Consider the following 24,083-nt stretch of genomic DNA (forward strand, 5'->3'; position numbering starts at 1 on the left):
ACACACACACACACACACACACACACACACACACACACACACACACACACACACACACACACACACACACACACACACACACACACCGGCTTTTCTCCTAATATGACTAGTAATGCTTTCGTATTAAAACGCGAATGGTGTCGGCAGTTATGTTTCAAGGAGGAAACCGAGGCGTCCTTCTTGGAGTCCTGTTCGGAGAAAGCGCTCTTGCCATTCGTTAATCAGTAGCACGGAAAGGGCACCTTCAGCGCAACATTCCCGGAGTTAATGCTCGACGCCAGGAGGCATTACCCAGTTCAATACGGTCCCGCAAGGGAAGAGCGCCGGGAAAACATGTCACGCGCGCGGTGGTAGCCGCCGCTATGCAAATAGACAGCAGGCAGCTGGATCGGAAGAACGGTGCCCAGTGGGTGTCGGAGAGCCGCGGCGCACTCTCGATACACGGCGCGACCGTTTCGCGCCTGTGTACACACACGCTGCTAAAGGAGCCGCCGAGTCAAGTCGCCAGTCAAGGCTACCGCGAACGGCTCGCTGCCGGCGTGGTTACCTGGCGAATCCGCGGGTCCCCTCCACAGCGGAGAGCCCCATTAACAACGGACGCAGCGGCGACCGCTGCGGCGCGTCCGGGGATCGCGGAGAGTGAGGTGCGACAATAAACGACCCACGAAAAGTCTCGCTGTCGGGCCTCCGAGCGCCCTAAAACAATGAAACATGTACCAACCACCGTAAAGGGCCCAAGGTGGCCAGCTCGAGACGACGAGGCAGCGTTCAACGTGAGACCACAATGTGGCACTGGGGAAGCTGCTTATGAAACCCGAAAAACCTTGCGCTATTTCCACGTTGTATTCTTGTTTTATTTGCATGCGTCCTGGATGCACCAAGGTCCTTCCCCCCCCCCCCTCCCCCCACGTACTGTGTGCCTCGTCACACGAGGTTCATCTCTGCTCCCGTGCAATTAAGATGAACGCGAGCAACCCCGCGCCCCTAGGGCCCCATTGCGCTGGTAAGTGGCTGAAGTAACGCCGCGCCTCTTCGCAGAACTTAACGCTTTTTTGGGTTGTAAATGTCGCTAGGAGCGCGGTAGAAGAGTAGATGCACGCCACGCCGACGAACCACACAGCTACAAAAGGACCGGTAATGAATTTAGGCACAAGGTCTAGACTGCCAGCTCTCACCTGCACGCGAAGAGTTGCTCAGTTCGACATAAATCTTTTACAACGGCAAGTACTTACTTCCCAGCTCGGTAAGCACTGCGTAGAATGCTCGCAAGGGAAAAAAAATCTCAACATGAAGCTTATGTGGGGTTCCTCTCTCCTTAGATGATATCGCCTCCAGGGCCAGCGTGCGCACTTCAAAGGTCCTTGCTTTCGAAATTCTCACGGTGAAAACTACCGTGCTGCTTTTTTCCAACTTTGGTAAGCATTAAATATACCAGGCTGCTTTAAGGACCACTACTACTACTTTTGAAGGTACATTTCGGAAGCGTACAAGAAGATGTGCTCGCTGACTAAATGAACGCGACTGACGCTGAACGTGATCGCTAATATCGCCAGGCTTTACTAATTTTTCGCTAACTGCGCTATAGAGAAAGCATGGACGACGAAAACGAGATGTGGGACTGGACGAGAATCTAGCTAATCGTTAGGTTGGAAAAAACTGTCCCCGTTCGTTTGCGAAAGGAATGATGTGATGACGTATATTCACCACCTGCGTCAATCCAAATATGAGAGCTTTAGCATTAACCTTTTCCACGCTGGTGTTCTGAAATGAGTAACAGCAAAAATATCTATTTTGAAGCCTTACATTCATCAGCATCCACTGAGGTCGAAAGTGAAATCTATACAAATGGCTTCCTTATTGATATGGGCTCCACACTTCACACTTCCGTGCCTTTGTTAATAGTTCAAACCGACGAGGAAGATGGTGCACGACACCACGGGAGGCGCATGTTCTCACTCTCTTTCTTCCTTAACTAGTTCAACTACTTTCTTCATTAACTACTTGAACAAGGCCCCCGCAGCGGAGCCGAAACGTATTTCTTTTTAACAAGATTTCTTGGCGCTCTATATTTTCCTTCTGCCAAGATACGTGAACGCCTTAACTGTATATTACTCCAAATTTTGTAACGTAATCGTGCTATAAATACTGACTCTCCTGCTCTAAATCTAAGTCTTGGAATCTCGAGTCTTTTGCATGCAGATGTCAGCGACACTTTGCAGGTCTTTTCGATCGTCTACCAGAAGAATGATATCATCGGCATACTTTAGCACTGGTAAGCGACTTGCTTCCAGTTGGCGCATTCGTCCCCATGGCGAAGTAAACCTTAATTTTATAATTTCTAGTTTCCGTTCAATCCCCCTAACGTAGACCATAAAAAAAGTGGCGATAAAGGGCATCCATTCTTAAGTTAGCTTTTAACCTGAATGCTTGGTGTACGTTTCATTTCGTGCCAAATCACTGCTACTTTGTTCTCCCTATACATTTCGTATAACAAACACATTGATTCACTATCCACATCCCCTTACCCCGCGAAACCGTAGCACTGGCACCTCCAATCTGGACCAAAATAGAGGTAACTCCAATTCCCCCCTTCCCGCCCCCCCCCCGAAAAAAAAAGAAACATGCACCCTGAACGCAGAAGGTCCACGCGGCGCGCCTGTGCCCAAGCCCTCACTCGGGAATTCGGGGTGGCCATATACCTCACACAAACAGACGCCATCTATTTCGTGGCCTCGGACGAAACAGGCAGAATTCAAATTACCGGCTCTAGCAGGGGTGTGAACTCGAGGAAGACCGTGGAAGAGGCCGCCATTGCACTCGAAATACAACATCTACACCATAGGTACGCTATTGAAGCGGATACAGAAATGCGCAATAAATTTGGAGTGGACACTTAAGCTCCGCCTTAGGGATATGACGCGATAACGTTAATAAGTTAATGTCCATATATGCGGAATTGGTCATTCTCAACTTTATTCATAGATCCCTGGGAGTCCTCACACCGCCCCTTCCGCAGTGGTGCAGCGGTTAAGGGATGCGCCTCTGCTCTGCAATGGGAGGCACGGTCACCGGTGGGGCTTGTGCGACCCAGGTGGCTCTTCCCGAGCAACCTCTCGCGAAAAATCATTAATTTAGCAGCCACCTGCCACGGTGGTCAGTTTTCTCACAATCCAGTGGACAGGTTCCGATGACACCACAAGGGCACGTGACCTTGGTGGCCCTCCTAGGTTGCTTTTCCGGCAGGTCGCTACCTGGGTCGCACTACGCTGCCCTATTTTTCGTCCACAACGCCGACTTCGGATTTTCTGGGTAACAGAGCCTTCAAGGCTATCGCGTTAAAACCGACACCAAACAAACCGTCATCGGCGACTCGCAGGCAGCATGCCTAGCATACGCATCGGGCAAGACACATTCTACACAACTGCCGCGCCAGCAGCCTTCCCCTTATTCGCAATGTTTCGGCACCAGGCCCTGTCTCTCTCGCTGGCGATGAGAGCACACATGCATGCGTTCGCCCGAGATCTGACCCGCAGGGCGCCAGCGGAGGAAGAGGCTAGAACGCCAGGCCTATCCCGGACTGCAGATAAAGAAAACGAGGAGGAGGCACAAGATGCCCCTGCGGGGCCTCCAAGCCCAGAGCCACTCACTTACATGAATATAACTTCGTACTACAAAACACAACGAAGGACACTTCCAAGTTCCACCACGCCACAAAACCTTCAATAGGGCCGACGCCATCGCCTGGCGCCAGCTCTGGCCTATCACGTGCCTTAACATTTTTCACATGCACCTTTTCTTCCCCACGCAATACCCCGAATGCTGTCCACAGCGTAACAATCAAAACCTAGCATTCTGCCACTTTGTCTGGGAGCGCCTGAATCCGCCAGGAAACCAAACGCCCATCTCCCACCCCTCGTTCTGCTCCTGGCGGACTGCCCTGTCCGGCTCGGACCCGAGCAACCAACAATCGCTGATCAAGCGGGCACGCCGGAACGCTTCAGCCATCGGGGTTCTGGACTGAGGACTCCGCCTATAATTGGTTTCCGTAACTAATCACAAATAAATTATTTGATTGATTGACTGATAGTCATCATCATCAACCTAACTGCACCCCCTGCAGGGCAAATGCCTCTTCCATTTCTCTCCAATGTACCTGTTTCTGTACCAGCTTTGGCCACCTTTTCCCCTCATACTTCCTAGTCTCATCTGCGCACTTCTCTGCCGCCCCCTGCTACGTTTGCCTTTTCTTGGAATCCATTCCGTTGCCCTTAAGGACCACCGGTTATCTTGCCTTCGCAGTACATGCCCTGCCCAAGCCAATTTCTTTTGTGAATAGGCCGAAAAGGGAAAAAAATCTAAGCAAAGAAAATAACTAATAAAATGTGTCACTGCTGGCGCGACCAAGAAAAAAAAGGGCTTCTGGCGTGAATTACACGCAAATAAGAATTTAACGGAGTCATGACACCATTTTTCAGGCTCCAGCTGTTTTTTGCTTGTTGTTCGCTATACATATCGCAAACTCTGCACAAAATATGAGCTCATTTGGGTGTAGCGAGGAATTTGTAATATAATTTTTAAAAGTTATCTGGAACCGTGTTACAGTTAGGCAACACTGGCCCGCACGCGTTTCGTGACGACATATACTGACAGCCATGTGGTGGCTCGTGACTGGATGACTGAACTGCGCGTAGTAAGTATATGAGAGCAAGTTGTCCATTGTTCAGGCTTGGGTTGCGGTGGGGTGAAACGGGGAAGTTAGAGGAGGACAAAGGCAACAAAGGCCTGCGTCCTCCTTTTTTCTGTCTAGCTTCTGCCTGGTCTCGGCGACTTTATCACAATGTACCACGACCGCGCTCGGGTATGCGTGAGCGCACGAGTTTTGCAGCAGACAACGGCGCTCTCATTTTGTGACGTAACTCAGGCTGTTTTAATGTGGCCGTCGCTGCCAGGGGGCGGGGTGTAGAACCGATAACTTCAAACTACAATTTCTAGCTCAAATGCGCGCGTAGAGCCCTACCTTAAAACAAAATGCGCATAATAACGTCATGGCTAGTAGCTGCAGCGTAAAAGCACGATTTTTCGGTCGCTCATGTCATGACCCCTTAAACCTATGAAGCATCATTTCAAGACCATAAGCTCTCACCCGCATACCCGAGCTAGCCGATCTCGCAAGTTTGGATTATTCAGCACAACTCCAACCTCCTTTATGCTTTGGGCTGGCGCAAGTGCCACAAGCGAGCCTGTTTCTTTGTTTACTCATGCAAGAATCTATAGCGCCGTTAGGCTCTACAGTACACGGAATATTTAACAAAACAAGATAACCGCTAAAAAGAAAGCAGAGAGTCATACAGATGTAGAAAAACAAACAAACGAAGACCAGCGTGTACCGTGGTCTTTGGGCACATATCGGATTGCAGAGACACGATTGCCATAGGAAGTCCTGCAGGCACCTCTCAGAAGCGACAGCTGCGCGGTTATGTGCTCTTGCCAAACTTCAGGCCAGCGCTGAAGTGACCCGAACATTTGTTCTACTTGAATTAGATCGACATATTAGTGCTGACATTCTGGACTGTGAACTTTATGCAAAGCGCCTCACGATAGCGCGATTAACTTTTTTGTTGTTAAAATCGATACACCTCGTATGCACAACTGAAATTTCTGACCCGAACCAGGTCCAAATTAGAAGGACGTTCCAAGAAACAGGAGAAAAAGGTGCATGATACCACACCATGTGAAGTCGTGACTGATGCCGCACCACCTGACATTTGGAAGCCGTAATAAAGACTAAAAGGCGAAAAGCTGACATAAGCCCTTATTTTTATGCTGCACTGATCATGCACAAATAGTAATGAATTACCCTAAGAGACACATCTATCCTGAGCCGAGATATGCGGAAACTCGTCGTGGTTGCTCAGTGGCTTTGGTGTTCGGCTGCGGATCCCAAGGTGCCGGGATAGAATACCGGCTGCGGCGGCCACATGCAGTCGGAACGCTAGAACGCTGTGTCCTGTTAGATGTCAGTGCACGTTAAAAAACACCCAGATAATCTAAATTATTCCGGAGCACTTCACTAGGCGTCCCTCGTTGCCTATGCGTCGCTTCGGGATATATATATATATATATATATATATATATATATATATATATATATATATATATATATATATATATATATATATATATATATATATATATATATATATATATATATATATATATATATATATATATTAAGAAAATATTCTCACAATGTTCACTGTGGATCCTATACGAAGTCTTACGGAATAACACACACTGTTAGTATTTTCCTCTGTTCTTGAAACAAGCGAAGAACCAGCCGGCTCTACGTCTCAATGTCATTATGTCTCCTTGCATAACCACGTATTAAGAGGACGCCCTAGCTTTTGTGGGGACAGGGTTTAAGGCAAAAATATGCACGTGTTGTGGACACGACACACAAACGCTATTTTTCGCGGTTAATCCAGATGGGTGGGAATGATTTTAAAATTGTGACTGATTTTAAAAAAATTGTTCAATTTATTTCATCAACTTCTATACTGTTATACTGCTTTTCAACTTCTAGGCTGCTTATAATAAAAAAATAGAGTGGCGTAGGAACAACAATGGTGAAGTCTTCCTAGCAATAAATTTATTGCGAATCTGTAGGTTTTGAACAAAGAGCTCGAAGTTTGCAATGCTCTAACCGGAGCGCGTGTTTTGAACAAGCCACGCCTCCTCGCTCGCGGCCTGGCCGCTGATTCAGCCCGCCTTAACTGCCTATCGGCGCGCGTTCGAGAGTCCAGGGTCCTGCTCTCCTCGGGATTTTCGTGCGCTTGATCCATGACGTAGGAAAATCGTTCGAAATAAAGATGCTTCTTTTTAAGGAGCTGCACATTCCGAAACCTTATTTTACCACCTATAACCTCCCGAAGGACAGTTTTGGCGTGATTCCAGTCTACAAAGACGTAATTCCGCTATCTTTAGTAAGTTATCGGAGTAGTGCTGAGTAAAAAAAAAGAAAAACATTGTAGAGCACTGCAGTCTACTGCATCAGAGAAATGCGAAAGGTTTTCCGTTTGAATGAGAGCAACTTTTTTTGCAAGTCATTTTTCTCACGTGGCACTTGACACGTTTCGTTGGATGACATCAGTAACTTTTTTGCAAGTCATCGTTTTCTAACATCAGTGAACATCCCCAACACATTTTAGCCTCATACACATCAGAACGCGTTCACTTCGTGCCCCTCTGACACGCTTGAACCAACGACCCTTCGTGACATATGCGGTGCGTGCGCACCTGACACAAAGAGAGCTCGAATGCGGTCATGTGATAGGTACCACTTCCTGTGAGCACATTTTGCGGAGAACTTCTGGTGACGGGTTTTCCTTCGCATGAGGCATATAATGCTTTCGCATTAATAAAAGTATTAGTCACACAGGCTTCCCCCATATGGTATACTATAGCGATGGTGTAGTTGCGCAATCGAGGAAGAAACGATCATCGGGTTCGACAAGCGTCTCCGCCTTATATCAGGGGGGTTCAACTTAATCCCCCGCTGGGCCAAGCCAATTTTAATCACGTCAGCCCAGAAGCCAAATTCTCGAGAGTGCCTACTTCACAGGCCTCCGGTATAAGGTTTACAGATGGCAGCGGGGCCAAGTGACAGTTTTCAGTCTCTGCATTCCGGCCGCCTAAAACAGTTTTTGAAACATTTATCTCCCAGTAGCGAGGGTATTCTGCTTAAGGAACGCTTGTGACGATGTACCCGCTCGCGGCACAAGAAATGAAAAACGAAGGCAAAGACGCTCATCACGGTCACTTAACAATAGTTGTGCCTGACACGATTTCTAGCCATTAGTCGGTGTACGATTTCTCACATTCCGTCCGGAAAACCCGGCTCCAAAGAAAGCAACGATTTAGTGAAAAAAGTATCCGCAAGTACCGCTGTTCAGTGAATAACTCATCCACCTTGAACCAACAGCGCTCTGAACGTGTGCGAGAACTTGCACGGGCGGCAGGTTTTAGTGTACGTACTCTCAGGAGCAAAAGTGATGTATACAACTCGAGCTTCCATTACACTTCACTGCCGCGCCATTCTTCGCCATTGCACCTTGTAGAGAGAGAAGGAGGCGACGAGCTGACTCTTTTTATCTCCAAACATGTCTGTGAGTTTGTTCGTTTCGATCCGCATCTATCCTGCTCGACGAAAATGGCGAGAGACGGCACATGAGGAACGAGCGACGCAACGACGCGTGGTTTGCAGCACGTTTGCTACCTACAGTGCGTTCTGCTTTTAAGCGGAAAGTGCTTTTATACAGCTTTCATTCTTATAGATTAAGTGCAGAGGATTCAAAGCCTTCGGAGAAGTGCAGAAAGTAAGTGATTACGAACAACCAAGCATTCTTGCGCTCCCCTGTCAAAATTTGTCGGCTCCATACACAAGCAAATCAGAGAAATAAATTTGCGCGGAGAAGCAGTTGAACCTTCTCCCTCTGCAAACCCAGAGCGGGCTCAGGATTCCTCTCAGAACGCCAAGCGCATGGAAGAGGTCCATGACGAAGACCTTCATGAAGAGTACTAAAAGTAAATACTAGCGACTACTCATATTATCAATAAAAGAACATAAATGATGAATATATGTGAATCAGGGCCATTTCAGTCGTCATTCGTTTTAAATTAACGAAAAAGGGGAAAGTGAAGAGTCCTCAGGAAACTTTTGCGCGCGAACCCCCTACTTCTCCCTGAAAGAATAGGAGGTGCGAACATGCAAAGATTATCCTGGGAGAAAAGGCGAAGCTGATAAAAGTGCAAGCGGAGAATGAAGTGAACACCGATTTACTGCTTGCGAGAAAGAAGCGGTGACGAAATTATCTAGAGCGACATCAGGGAATTGTCAAATAGCAGCACGACATGCAAAAACAGAATGCAAGCTATTTAACGAGCAAACTTCATCCTGTGGAACTGTCTTCGATGGACAATGATTGCCTGTGCAATGGTAAAATTTAACTCATACACAAACTTCTGCTTTCTTTAGAGTCGAATATTCTCCAAAGTGAATGAAAATATCTTCCTTTTCATCGTGTTTCAAATGTACACGTCTCCAGAATCTTCTAACGGAATGCAGTTCGAGCATTCAATTACTGATCATGCCATAATTATCTGCGTCAAACACAGTTTTTCTTTTTTTCTATCTAGTTTTCCCCCTGGCGTATAATATCTCAAGTAATTTTCAACAATAATGTATAAATAATTGAAAATACGCCTTTATGCGCAAGCTGGTTGTTCTCTTTTGATATCAGGGGTACTTGTACAAGTGTTTCCGGTGGCCTTCACTGTATGTTTATTTATTTATTTATTTATTTATTTATTTATTTATTTATTTATTAATTTATTTATTTATTTATTTATTTATTTATATAGAAATACTGCCAATCTCAATCGGGATCATCGCAGGAAGAGCAAAAACAGAATTCAACAAAGCAAGTGCATAAAAACAGCGTTGCAACTATATGTGAACAGAGGCTGTTAGATTTAATAGCAATAATAATTATCGGTGAGAAATAACATGGGAGCAACAATACAAAGGAAAAGAAATAAGAACAATATGATGCATTACACTAGAAATAACAGTTTTCATTACTTCAAGTAGAGCACTGGAGCTGACGAAATGGTGTTTATAATGCACATTGTAGAGCTAGTAGGTGCGCTTCATATGTCTCTAAAAAAATTTCTAAAGATGAGCTGGTTACACTTGATTGTGACTAATTTATTGCGTGATAGGACTATAAGACCATTAAAAGTAGTACCTCAACAGTCAATCTTTTTAAGAAGTGTTTTCAAGTCATAAACAGAAAGCGAACAAAGCCGGCAAAGGACACTCAAAACTCCTATCGAGACGGAACTTGCACATCGAAATAATAATACGCGAAAGAAAAGTGAACCAGACATGTTCGGAGAAAGATTCGCATGTCGAAGCCCAGTTACGAGGATTTTCGGCAGCGCATCGATTCAGGTCGTTATTTTTTATGCTCTTTTCTGGCTTATCCAAGCTTTGTTCTCGATAAGTATGACAAATCTAGCACCTTGCAACATTAATCTCTCAGTCGAACGGGACTTAGTATACCTTTTTAGTCTCTTTAAGATAGGATAGATAGAAAAGGAAAAGCTGATTATCGCTTGTTTGGGTGGCTTGTTCTTCTAGTCAAAATTTAATACTGGCTTTTTAAATTTATTCTATGGTTTTGTATTCAAAAGGAAGATTTCCTCTTGTCCGGAGAAGTCATATATATATATTTAGTGTCTGCTTTATGAAGAGAGCGATATTGCTCATACGTAATTAAAAGAAACTTAGATCTTTTAGGCATGCCGACTGTGAGCGGACTGTAGACAGTGTGTTCGTCCGAATGCAGGAAATCAGATCTTGGTGAGGAGAAACAATGGTTAACTTGCTTAAGTGCGAAAATATTTTTGTTTATACGCCAATACATAACGTGTGTTTAGCGAACATTAAAAAAAATTCCTAAAATTAGGGGCTTTCCAATATATATATATATAATCTTTTCAGGAACAAACTGTCAGCTACGGTGGACGTCAGTTACTATAAAAATAATCCTATATAGGTATCCAATTAACTAAAATTCACAAAAAATTTTACCTAGCACTGTTTGGAGGTTAGTGCCAATGCAGAGTACGGAGCAATGGACAAGATAATGCCACATCAATTCTTGATGGAAGAAAAAGGCGTTCTCTAACGCTGTGCAGCGCAAGGAAATCAAGCGCATTTTCCGGCATATTACCGTAACTGAGTGCATAAGGTGCGTAGGAAGTTCGGTGCAAACGCAACGACAGCTGATGACGTAGTTGAATGACTAAGGCGGCAAATGCAAACTTCCTGCTCAGTTATACCATGGCATGCACTTTCTTTGGTTCCATCGCTCTCAAAAAATAACTACCACGTAGTTAGCGATGGCTATCCTTTTCCTTGCACCAAGCGGCGAAGGAATAGTGTGTGTATGAAGTGATACAATAGAGCAGGCGGTTCGAAACGGGCGCCGTCCACACTGCAGCATGTCATCAGCGAAAGTTTCGTTCGCACCGAGCACCCTGCAGGGCTTACGCGCCTAATTTCGGTTTTCTGAGAAAAAATGCTAGGAGTGTGCGAATATCTGAAATTTTTGAATGCCGAATGGAATCCCCTCTTGTTGGATTCGTCAAACAAGTCAAATAATGCATGTACGAAATTGTGGAAATAAATCGATCATACTCTCAAGCTATACACTAGTTTCTAGCACGAAGATCGGATGAGGCACATGGTAATTTTTTTCGAGGACTATTTCAAAAACAGGGCTCGCTCCGATGCGCACAGCGTGGTGCTGTGGTATATTCATGTGGCGGAATTCATAATGGTCATACAAGACCTCCAGGACTTGTGACACGGCAGTGCTCAGGCAGGCTGAGCATATTCTGTCTTGACGATCGAACTCTGAGACCATGGCTACTACGTAGCTGTCGCCTGTCTCATCTACTGAAACGGGGCACTAATTTATTCGTTGTCGTCATCAGTACCGTGAGGTAGTTTCATTTTTACATATAACGAGATGGCACCAAAATTAATAATATAACTTCGTGTTGTGCACCCTCTAGTGGAGATGAGTACTGAATCCTCTGAAAACTGTAGCTATAAGCCTATAAGTTAAAGCTCCGTAGCCCATTGCCGCTACTAGTACTTCGCTGTTGCGCACGATTTCGTTTTGTACGAATATTCACACAGGTAGCAAATATTCGTAAAAATATTCGGTTCGTTTTCATACGGTTTATTTTCTATGCAGTTAATATCTTATTCGCTTTCTAACTGCAGTATTCACATTCGATTCGGGTTTGAAAAAGTGCTATTCGCACATCCCTAAAAATGTGCCCGAATCCCTCGCACTGCAGCTCTGTAGACAATTACTTTTTCTTCATTTCAAAAACTTGTGTGCCGTTATCTTGCCCATTACATCTGACTCCCCAGCGGAGCTAACTACCAGACTGTGTTCATTTAAAATTAGTGTACTCTAGTTAATTATTCGCCGAATTATGATCCTTTCTATAGTAACTGACGTCTGCAGCTGCTGGCAGTTTGTTCCTTAAAATATTTTATCCTATTTGAAACTCCCTATTTTTAGGAGTATTCGAAAGTGTTCGCTCAAACACCCGGTATATGACGGTATTGGGCATTCTGTATGCTGACGTCTGTTATTTTTTCGCGACCATTATTTCTGCATGCAGTTCGCTAATCACTCTCGTTATAGCAAAAAGCGGGTAAGGGTATGTAGGTTGATAGCTTGCGTAACAATCTTGCTAACGTTTCCGCTTTAGTGCTTGGAAGTTTCCTTCCCGGTTACATGCTTTCACGAGTAGGTGCTTTGAGGTGGAAAGCGGTACAAAAGCGCAGGCATATGGGAACAAACTGAAGATGTGGAGTATGTAATTGCTCGAATATGCTATGAGACAGTTGCTGATGACGCCATGGTTGGCATTTGCTCATAATTCAGGCGAGCGGCACATTTTGGCGAAGGTTGAGAGGTGAAGCCGTGTGCTCTTAACTTGTTACCATCTGGCATAGCAATCAGTTTTGCCACTTACTGGGTAGTGAAGTGCCTTTAACCGTGATTAATACAGAGTTTTACTGCGAGTTCACGACATACACGTGCACATGGTCCCGGTGTGGGCCATGTTTTTCAGACGTCCGCTACAGATGTGCTATACAAAATAAAGCAGCGTAGTACCAACTAAGGAGGTCACCGTCATACGCATGTTATTTGTACTGTATTTCATAGATAAGAACTTCGCGCGAATCGTTAGTATACAGACTGCTCAATTAGTCACTATGCGAACTGCAGCTCTTTCTTTTTCGAGAAGTGCAAAGGAATCGAAGGACGTGTATATTGCTGTTTAGCAGCTTTCCAGTTGCAGTAGAACTTGAGCTGATGTTTAAAGTGATGGCCATCGTAGAGTGAGACAACAGTGTGCAATGTTCGCGCGTTATCACCACGCAGACAAATGATTAATGTGGACGCAATTCTGTGGACCTGAGCGATCCCTAAACCCCGCTGCTATACATGCTTTCCAATAAACGGATTGTGCTCGTGCCTGTTTTATAAAACGGCATGCTTCAGAAGCTCCGGCAAGATTTCTTGTCTCATGGCGACTTTTGACGACGTATCTAGAACTGTACGCATGAACAGTTCGGGAGAAATCACACACGTGAAAAAAAGTTCCATGAAGTGTCTAGTTGTTACTGAAAGCAAAGCTGTTAAAGGTATATACACTTTGTAATCACGCAGAATAGAATGATACATGGCAGAATCTCCTAGACCAGGGCTGACTTTACTTTGAGCTATTTCAGCTGGACGCCTCGAATTAACGTTTGAACTGCAGGCTCACTCGAACGCGCAAAACACGGCAGGCATCCCTCCATTGTCACTGAGGCCTGCAATGGAAACTCGCCCGAATGTGTACACGGCAGGTGAAGCAAAATAAGAGCCATGCCTCGGTGTCATGCAGTACCCACTAAAACGACATAAATCAAAACTCTTGTATCACGCGATAACCTTCACTCAGCCGCCCAAAAATTTCACACGCCTGAGCGTCGGAATTATCACCACGCCCCACACTTTACAGTAGACCTAATGAACGTGAGCGAGAACATTAGGAAAGCTGCGTAGCTCCAGAAATGGAGACGCACAACGTTCGATCGCGGCCCTGCCCTGCAGGAGTGATATTCTCAGGGGAGGAATACTTGCATGCACACAATACAGCCACCGAGTCTAGGCACGTAAGCAGCAGGAGGACCACACCCAGCGCGCGCCCAAGCCCCAGCAGCATGCTTGAGGAGCTCGCGTCGCGGCAGCAGCAGCAACAGGAGGCCATTAAGGAAGCATCCCCGCGAGGAGCAGCGCGGACGAGACTCGCCGTCGGTGTGGGTCAACGATGGCTGTGAGGAGCGCAGGCATCTCTCTCGGAAGACCTTGACGTTAAGGTCAGCAAGGTGTGACCGGCGGTCCGTTACCTTCTCGCCGGCATCCGAACGTGAGACGCCTGCCGTGGGACGCACATCCGGAAAGGAGAAAGGCGCCCATGAAGAGGGGGAAGAGCGCGTTGACCGCCGGATGGCGTGGATGCGGCTGTGGATGGCCATGGTGAAATCTCCTTTCAGTTTCATGGCGGTAAAAAGAAGGCACGAGAGAGGAGGAAAAGAAGCAGGGGCCTGTGTGCGGACCCCGACAAGTATATAAGCACGGAGCTTGAACAGAGCTGAGCAGAGCACTCGTTCTATTCGTTGTGGTAGCAACGGTGGACCAGGAACCTCGAGAAGGATGAAGCTTTTGGTGAGTCTGCTCCCTTCTTCCCGCCCTCTTGTGGTCGCAAGGCATGTCGAGCTAAGTCGAGGTGTGGGATAACTGGAGGAGAGTGTAATACTTCTATTGAAAGCGCGTGTAAAACTGCTCCCATGAACCGCCCATCGACTCATCTTTAACGAATAATGCAACCGACATTTATGAAGGTTATTCTTTCAGCACACCTAAGCTGCTTTTCTAGAGTGCTTTGTGGGGGATAGTAGGTATTCCAGAAAATTTTTTATAAGGTTATACTGATAGCGAGCAACAGTGTGAGCAGTAGTGAGGGCTCTGGATAATGACCATAGTCAAGTATTTGTGATATATTTAAGTAAAACATGTTTTGCTTAGCCTCTATCAGTTCATCTCCAGAAGGACAATGGATGGTACTCTGACCGCCATTCGCTGTTCTTCTGGACGTCCTCCTCCTACGGTGGTTATTTAACTGGTCTTGTCGAATTCAGTTTTAAAATGTAGAAGTAGTGAAAAGAAATGAGATATTTAAGGCTGAGGTACAACCTCCAACTATTAGTTTTAATTCAGAGCACCCTTGGTTTGCATTGAGAGACCGGCTTAGAGCAGTCCATTCGACCGGCGCAGTATCGTAAGTGCTCCCAACTTCTATGAAGGGCGGTTCAACTTCCATTTCATTGTTTTAAATTAACCGAGAAAAAGTAATAGAAAAATTGATATATGCTTGAAAGGCAAATCAATCCTGCATATTTTTTTTAATCATTAGCGCACGAATAAAAAAAATCTGTTTCGGAAGAAACACAATGCTCATGAACACTTAATGAGCAGCGCCTGATTAGCAACGTTAAGTGTAGAATTTAATAAATAGGAGTAACAGTCAGTACCATGAGAGTGACGTAAGTCGGTCATTCAGTCGCACATACTCCGGAAGCCCTCTGTGCGATGCATTCGAATAACGTTCTGAGTAGCCCAAATTGTTTATCTACTTGGCATTTCATTTAAAGAGACACTGAGGACTACTCCATGCAATCATTGTTTTCAGTAAAAATTTTTTCTCTGGTCCTTTCTGGCTAAGTTGACGTTTGTCCGGCAGAAAAACTCGTGATGTCTCCACCGCGAAGTACCAGTTGCCACCGCCATGAAGTGAGCGGTTCTGTAGTCTAGCCTGCGGAATCCGCGCACAAAAATCGGTGTCCACACAACCATTTTACTCTCGAAATCTGCCGGTCATGGCGACACCTGTATTTCGTTTTTCGTCACTATATACTAGCTTATGAGTAGTCGTTATGTGACTGAACGTGGTACCATATAGATGCAGCTCAACTTCAATATATCCACAGAGTCCCTTTAAGATATGTAATTGAGAAGAAATTTCCCTGACGAACTGAAAATTCCTCTGCCTATTGCTTGGCAATGAATAAAAATGATCTTCATGAAATTAGACTTTCGCAGCTTTTATCATGTACCTGACTTCTGGCTTACTTCTAGGCCTTCTCAGAACTGCAGGTGCTAAATCTCCAGTAGCCAGCACACTAAATTGGGATTCATAAAATTTGCACATCGCCGCCGGTGAGACACAGTGACACCTTGAAAGAGCAGAGAGCTAGAGTTTCAACGATTGAACGATGTGGAGCAGCGACAGCGGAGGAGCATTTTCTTAAATAGCCCGCTACGAAGGAAAGGGTAGAGCCGGAGGAATGAGACACTGCAGGCAACGCACCTTGCAGTGTCTAGTGAAATGAGCAAAGCTGTAGCGCCATCTTCATGTCAATGGCAGAACTTGAATCTTTGAAGTCTTGTTAGAGAATACACGACATAGATGTAGATGGCGGCACGGGCGATGATGGCAGCCCACCGCGCATTGCGCAGAAATGTAGGTCACTGAACAGCCTTGGAATCAAGCATAGAGAAATGGAACCAAGCCGCGAAAGCTGCGAAAGCGAGCTGCGAAGGGAGTATCGCGTTGCAGCGCCATCTCCAGAAAAAAAGTTTAGGCTCGCCTCAAGCTTTTAAAGACAGCCGGCAGAGGGAGTGTGAGGAAAATTGCCCCAGCTTCTATTCAGTTAATATCCAGCTGCCATCAACGGGAAATGTGTTGGAGGGCGAAAGCTAAGGCGATATTTCATGCATCAAAGATGCCGAACGTGACTCTAAGATCTAGCATTTCTTTACGTGCAGAAGTGCACAACTGCCAAGGCTGTCGTTTACGAATAGGTAGCAAAAAAGAATGAAGCACGAAAATATAAGAATTACAGAGGCAATAAAAAAACCATATAATAAAATAGGAGCTACAATTGATACATCTGAATTTAATTCCTTGATTTATTCGATATTAATAGCCTTTATTTAATAGATATTATAGCGGTATGACGGTTGTCGCTCCACGCGAAAATTTTCGGTCCTAGCAAAATCATGGCGATTATAGGCGCTCTGAAATAACGTATTGCGCCCCTGGCTCGTAGCTACCTGCGGTACAATTCGCGCAGACGTAATGTGGATGGGAATGCGACCGGCACTTAGCACAGTCCATACGATCAACCGCACTTTGAAGGCTCCAAACAATTTAAACCAACTGCTTTCTAGAGCACACTGTCTAGAAAAAGTCTTCGCTTTGTGAACATTTTCCAGACCAGTTCGAGCAGTCAGCTAATATAGAAAGAACATCAATTGATGGGCCTGAATTTTAATTGTCCTATTAAATAGACACTATTTTAATACTCCCACATGAGATATCTGAAAAGAACTGGCCTAATGAGAGTAATTTAACAATTCATTCGACCTGAAGGATAATGCAAATGAACTTGAAATGTTGTTACGCGACCTGGTTTAGCTGCTGGGCCCGTTAGGGGGGTTTCGAGCTACTTTCGGCTTTGCACAGCATTGAAGAGATGTGTGAACTCAGCTCAGGTTCTTGTTCACTGCTGTTATCTGTATTTCAATACGGGATTAAAGACTTCCTGAAAGAAGCTAGCAGGAGCGTGGTCGTGCGCACGTGTGTGTTCACATGGTTGTTCTGCTTGAGGCTGGTGAATTCACATTATTATCGTTTTCACCCCGGCACCAAAATTGTATGGTTGTGAAAACTTTGTCATGTTTAGGTGATAAACCTTTTTAATCTGAAAAGACGTCTCCATTCGCTTTCATAAATCATTTACAGGTACACATATAGAAAATTCTACTTTCAATACTAGAACGCTGCGCATCAAGCAGCAAAATTGTAAATTGCGGAGTTTAACGTCGCGAAGCGACATGTCGGATTTCGAGACGGCACAGTGGAGGGCTGCAGAAAAAGTTGGGCCACCTGCGATTCTTTAAAGTGCGCTGACATCGCTCAGCGCACGAGTCTGTTTGCATCTCTTCTCCATCGAAATGCTGCGGCCGTGTGCGGGATCGAACCCGCAACATTGGGATAAGCGATGTCATGCAGCCACACGTAAGTATCACAATGGCTACCATTTATTTATGGTAGTATCCATCGACTCAGGAACGCTCGACTCTTAGTTTACAGATCAACACCTAAAGAATGGCTTAGGCTCGGGCAGTGCGGCTGCAGCGATTTGTACCTCGGCAGTGACAGCTGAACTAGAGAATTGCATGGCTGATGCGGGGTCTCTCTCAGTTGGCGCTGACTGTGTGCGGGCTCGCCGTGAGCCTGGCGACCGCCGGGTTCCTCAGCGGCGGCGGTGGCGGCTTCGGCGGAGGGGGCTTCGGCGGCGGCGGCGGAGGACCCTGGAGGGGCGGCGGAGGCTTCGGCGGTTTTGGCGGCGGCGGCGGCGGTCCCTGGAGGGGCGGCGGAGGCCTCGGAGGATTCGGCGGAGGCAAAGGAGGTTTCGGCGGAGGTGGCTTCGGAGGAGGCGGCCCGTGGAGGAGTGGTGGCGGCTTCGGCGGCGGCGGCGGCGGACCCTGGAGGGGAGGCGGCGGAGGCCTCGGTGGTTTCGGCGGCGGTCTCAAGGGAGGATTTGGCGGAGGTGGTTTTGGTGGCGGCGGACCCTGGAGGGGCGGTGGCGGCTTTGGAGGCTTCGGCGGTGGCGGTGGTCCCTGGAGGGGAGGCGGCGGTGGATTCGGTGGCGGCGGATGGAGGGCCGGAGGTGGTGGCTTCGGCGGAGGCGGTCGCGGATGGTGGTAAATGCGTTACGCAGGTAAGCATCATTGGTATTAGTCCAAGGGAAGGGCACACAGTTGCTAATCTTCAAGGCTGACGCCGAAGTTAAGTAAAATGGCAAAATACCACAGGGGCCGCTGCAGCTCTTACTCGTGTTATAACATTGGGGTGCAAGAAGGCCAGAATTAGCTGCTGATGCCCTGTATACTCTTTCATACATGCTGCGAAGTTCATTTCAGTGCAATATGCTCAGCCCTTCGCCTGCAAATTTGCAAGCATCAATAACTGCACACCAATAATGGCTGCAGCTTCAAAGAGAACTGCAGGTGTCGGAAGAGCGATCATTTTAGGCGGAACGCAGAAAACTGACCCGTTGCTCGAATGAAGACGTTGCCTCAAACATGGCTGTGAAAGCCATCTAGAGGCAGACAGCTTTTCTGACGCCGTACCGCTACCTGTAAACAGATCGAAAAAGAACCTTCCCAAAACAGGCAAAATACTCTGAGGTTCATATGTAACCGCGCTTCCGCAAAGGCAGAACAACGTCCGATTTTTTAAGCACCGTTTCGTGCGGCTTTCTTTCAAAGGGTCTCTCAACGCCCACTTGCCAGCAGTTGAAGCGGCCTCAATTGTGCCCGCCAATTCGACGAAGAAACCAGGTCGGCACCCTGCCATATAGAGGCGCCACGGGACGAACGCTTTGACGCTGGAAGGTGCGAGAGACAAACTGCCGATGCCTCGGGGCCTGTGTAAGTCACGCCGGAGGGGGTTACGCCAAATCTGGCGCGCGCGGCACCATCGCTCCTTGATGGCTGCTGAGGCGTCCTCCTTGCAGCGCCGCGTCAAGTCGACACGCTGGAGGCAGCGCTGAAGACAGCGAGAAATTGTTGTGTCATAGGTCGGTCGGCCGCTGTTACGCATTCACTTCCTACATACCATATCTCCCTCTCTATGGCGACGAGACCTGAATTTGCTGTAATTGTACCAGAAAGGTTAAGGGATGAGGTCAAGCGCGAGAACAATGATGCGGCCCGGACAAAGGACGGCGCGGACGGAACAAAAGCCTCCACGCAACAATGCCGACAACGCGCTGAGTGGTATGGCGGCTGCCGCTCTGCGCTAAAGCTTTCGGTTGTGGCAAAAGCATGACGATTATAGGAGCTGTGAAATAATTTCTTGCGCCACTGGCTTGCAGGCTAACTGCGGTACAGTTTGCGCCGACGAAAAAGTAACAACACTGGAATTACTGAACGCACGAAAGTGCGTGTGAAAACTTTCATCGGGATCAGTAGCGCGAACAAAAAGCATTGCGGTGAGTTCCCCTGCAGCCATTTGTGTGGTACAAATAGCAAGGATGTTGTATTTTCTTTATTCCGAGACGCGTTGTCAGAGGCTTCGAAAATAGCGAGCGATGAAGTGCTTTATAACCGCTGGCCGCTACATTGCCGCTGTCAGTGCCGACACGGCAGGTGTTTACATGATGCGGCAGCTAGAATAGACCCGTATCTTCTTGCAGCGTGAATAGCGGAAAATTTTGAGCCGAATAATTACTATGCGACAGCATAATGCTTCCGGCCTCGCATAAAAAAAACTGACCCAAAAACCCCAGAAACAAAACCGCGGGAATGAAAGCCGAAAGGCAGAGAAAAATGAAGCGAACGGGTCGGCTGGCTCACATAACACACCGGGAAGACAAGGTAATCACTCGCAAATGGTCGTTCTACCTGCAGCGTTCGGCGTGTTATGATCGCCGTACGCATCCAACCTGGATCGAAAGGGGCAATCTGCCGCGTTCTGGCAGGTGCACGGTGGCCGGAGAAGAATATTGACAGCGAGGAAGGAGCGCTGACGCACGCACGCACGCCCGCACGTGCACAAACGAACGTGTGGACAAATATACGCGAAAGCTGAGACGAGAAAGAAAAATGCTGCAGCGAGGGAAGAAAAGAATGAGGCAGCACTAAAGAATGGTCGACACGGGGTTCTTGCGGAAGCGATTACCCTTAAGGAACGCAGAGCCGCAAGCGCGAGGTAGTGGAAGAGCGTGAGCCTCGCATAGTTTACAGCTTAGGCCGCACCGCCCACTCACTCACTTCTGTCCTTTGCGAGAGCAAAACTTTCGACGGCATTCAAACCTTTCCCTGAAACTACGTCGCTTAGCGTGCATGGTTCCTTTCCCGAAGAAGCGATTCAGTGGAGACTTTGTGCTCCTCACTCAGCTCGTCATAAGTGAAGTGAAACGAACCGATGAGTGTGTTACTGGGTTCCTGTCGCTACGCTGCAGACTGGAGGAACAATTATCGACTCACGCATACTGCGATGCCGAATTTCAGTGCATCCTGTTAAAATGTCCTGCCTCTTAGTACGGCGCATAGCCTAAGCGGCAGGCCCCTGTCAGACTGGAAAGAGAGGATATTTCTGAGACGTCCAAATCTCTGCGACGATGTATCCGAGGAGATAGACGATTTAAATTTTGCGTGCGAGCTTCAAAATCACTGTGACATCTGACCACTGTTGCTATGAATATGGAGAGCAAGAGCAGCGATGAGGAAACAAACAACACAGTATATCATTGGCGCTAGCGGGGCGCCTGCCAGCCGACGTGCAAAAATTCTAGATGTAACCTGGGGCTTTTTGACCGACCGGTGGGTCAAGCTGCTTTCACTTGCACAGGGCGCCAGAAGGCGGCAAAATGCGTAAAAAGAGGGCACTGAAACGCATTGGAGGCAGAACGATGCGGGCGTTGACAGCTCCTCATTTTCAAACTCTCATCTGACAGTTCAGACTTCTACATCTAACAGTTTCTCTCTGCTGTGTTTTTCTTCGGGTACAAAACGTACAAACGGGGGAACGATTTTTGGACGGCGTCTCAAGAAGAGTGCTTGTGCAGAAGGAGCTCAGTGTAGAAACGCTCATGGCCTGTGCGGCTGCGAGCTCCCCTAAGGACCTCAATCGTTCGCCCCACTTCTGGTAGGCTTTCTGATGCGTGCAGTTCGTGTAGCGGGCGATGGCGACGTCTCTTTCCTTTCTCCTTCATTTTTTATCTTCCTGCCTTTGCCTGCACACCGCCACACACCGCAGTGGCCGCTTTGAAAAGAGCCGGGTCCCTTTCTCATTTCTGATACGGTGCACGTCTCGCCGCAGTGTCTCTGTCCCGGAACCAAGACCACCTTTGTCAAGAGGCTGGAAAACTCGCGTTCATCGCCGCTACCGGAGCGCAGGCGCCGCAACACATGCCTAACCGGGACCGAGAGAGACACCAGCCAGCGTACGCCGACGGCACAAAGAAGCTGGACCGCGTAAAACAAAGCCGACCACCACAATACCGACACGCTATCGCTGCAGATTTTCTCCAAAGCTTTCGAGTTCAACCAGCCTCGGCTCAAGGCTCTGAGAGAAAGAAAACAACAACGAGAAAATGAGATCAAAATAACACTGAACTAAGAACACCATGCGCCACTTGTGGTTTCAGCCTAACTGAGACGTAACAAGCTGCTCATTTTTCGCTACCCAGGCGAGAGATAATGATTGGCACCTCGTCTGGTTTCGCATAATACACGCGCTTTTTCTCTCGTTTGCGCAGCTGGCGTGGTTTGCCCACCTTTTGAATAAAGAGCAAACTTGCTTTTATCGTTACACGCTCTCTGTTATTCCTCGAGCTTCACAACACCAGTACCAGAGTCTTTGGAAGGCTCCGACGCTGGCTTCGCCTTCCATCTTTCCCGTGTTCCATCCAGCTGGGAATAACGCGTCCTGGTCAGTGTTCTGACAGGAAACGAGCGGTCTCTTTGTGCTCTTCAGAGCACTGAGAACAAAGCCCTTTTGCGGCATTGACCGTAAATGCAAACTGAGAGCACCGCACAAAGAAAAAAAAACATGGCCTCATTGATAACTGAAACACAAGGAGAAACGTTGAAAACCAAAAGTTATTTTTATTCACGGCCCGCGCAATCAACTGAAACTGTCTCTTACTATGCAAAAGAGAAAAAAAGGAAGCCTCCAGGCAATGACCTTAAATGTAATTTCTGATAATAAATGTGGCCGAGCAGTATTCACAAAGTGGTTGGCGGGTTTAAAAATAGCAGAAAAGATTTGCGGTGTATGAACTCTCGGTCATGCATGCAGGAGATCTGTGGCAGCGTGGCTTAGAAATTAAAGGTCATTTCCTTGTCATTTGCTGTTCTCGGTGTTCGCCTAAGCCACGGCGGGAAAGTGGTCTGAAAGACTGCTAGGGCATTGGTCTATGCTATTTCGGGAAAGATAAGCGTGCCTTCTTACTTCCCATGCCTGTCAAACGAATAACTGCTTTAGGGCACAACGTTGACCACTGTTTTTCACACTGCGACGACTAAAAGAGCTATGGACTACACTTACGAACGAATTGCTTTATTTTTTAGTGCATTTTCTTTCCAGGGTCAGAAAAATCTGCAGAGTGAATGATAGATGTGTGTACAGGTGGAACAAAGAAATCCTGCCACAAGCTCAGCCACAAATGTGCCCACCCAGACACTGGCTCAGCCACAAATGGCCAATACGACGCATTCCTTCCCTTTAGCTGCGCAACTTTACTACGAAGAGATAACTAAGAAAGGCTGATGATCAAAGGCTAAAATAAGTACGCGCTTTGGATATCATAGTGTTTATATAAGATATATCAAAACCATTATAGAAAAACAATCCTTGTTTTAATGAGCAGCGAACCCCTAACCCTCCCGCCTCGCTACTAAAACTGAGTTTATTTCGGGGAGTATTTCGGGGACGAGCGTAACGTCACACGGGCATCTAAAAATCATGAGACATTGAAGGCTCACGTTGTCAGCATAAGAACTGGCGTGGAGTCTGGGAATATTGCTTACTTGATCTCTTAACTTAGCGATTAATCGATTAAAGCATTAGGGGATGATGAAATCTGTTCCGAGGTTTAATGAAGCCCTTCTAAAAGTTTATATCTAAAGGTGTGGCCAAAATAATGCAGAGCACGCTTCGGCGTTTGAAACGCGTCCTGAACAGAGACACAAAGGTTTCTTGGGTTGATACACAAAGGCACCAGTGCCATTTTCTAACATATTCATAATGTTCCTCCTAATTATCGCTAGTTAATCTGAACAAATTTGAATGAAAGACAAGGGATAAAATTTGTGCAAGCACTCGTCCTATTTGTATTATCTGTCCTTCGTCCAATTTTGTACAAGTTAGCGCTTTCCGATTCAACAAAACCGTAGTTTACACATTCCACACATTCAATGGCAATATTACATGCGATTATTTACAAACGCTTCCATAGCAACTCTTCATTAATTTATACTTGCGTGCCAGCTGCCGTTTATTGGAGTTGAACAAGCTATTAAGTGTGCACATGGAGAAAAGTTGTTGAGTTCAGGAAGCACATGCGTTACCCGACGCTAGTTATATTTGGCTGCTGTCTGTGGGTTAAGTGGAAAGGGGGAAATAAAGAAATTATTAGGTGCAAAGAAAAGGAACTGTGAACTGGAGGGGGAGGGCTGGTGCACACGCGAAAAAGCGCGCCACACCATCACACCTGTCACGCAATCCCGCGTGCCGAGAGCTACGGGCTCTAAAGCTTCCGCGTCACTTTAAAGCTTTCGTGCTTCGCCGATCGTAGCCAGCGC

General features: G+C 46.9%; 1 protein-coding gene across 1 annotated transcript; it reads left to right on the plus strand.

The window, feature by feature from the left end:
- Nucleotides 1-14,251: 14,251 nt before the first annotated feature.
- On the plus strand, nucleotides 14,252-22,089 carry LOC144114532 (uncharacterized). The gene is made up of 3 exons (XM_077648337.1): nucleotides 14,252-14,369; nucleotides 17,971-18,490; nucleotides 21,598-22,089. Exons 1-2 carry the CDS (start codon nucleotides 14,358-14,360, stop codon nucleotides 18,475-18,477), a joined length of 519 nt encoding a protein of 172 aa, XP_077504463.1. The 5' UTR covers nucleotides 14,252-14,357; the 3' UTR covers nucleotides 18,478-18,490; nucleotides 21,598-22,089.
- Nucleotides 22,090-24,083: the final 1,994 nt, after the last annotated feature.

This window comes from Amblyomma americanum, chromosome 1, assembly GCF_052857255.1.
Source record: "Amblyomma americanum isolate KBUSLIRL-KWMA chromosome 1, ASM5285725v1, whole genome shotgun sequence".
Taxonomy (NCBI): domain Eukaryota; kingdom Metazoa; phylum Arthropoda; class Arachnida; order Ixodida; family Ixodidae; genus Amblyomma; species Amblyomma americanum.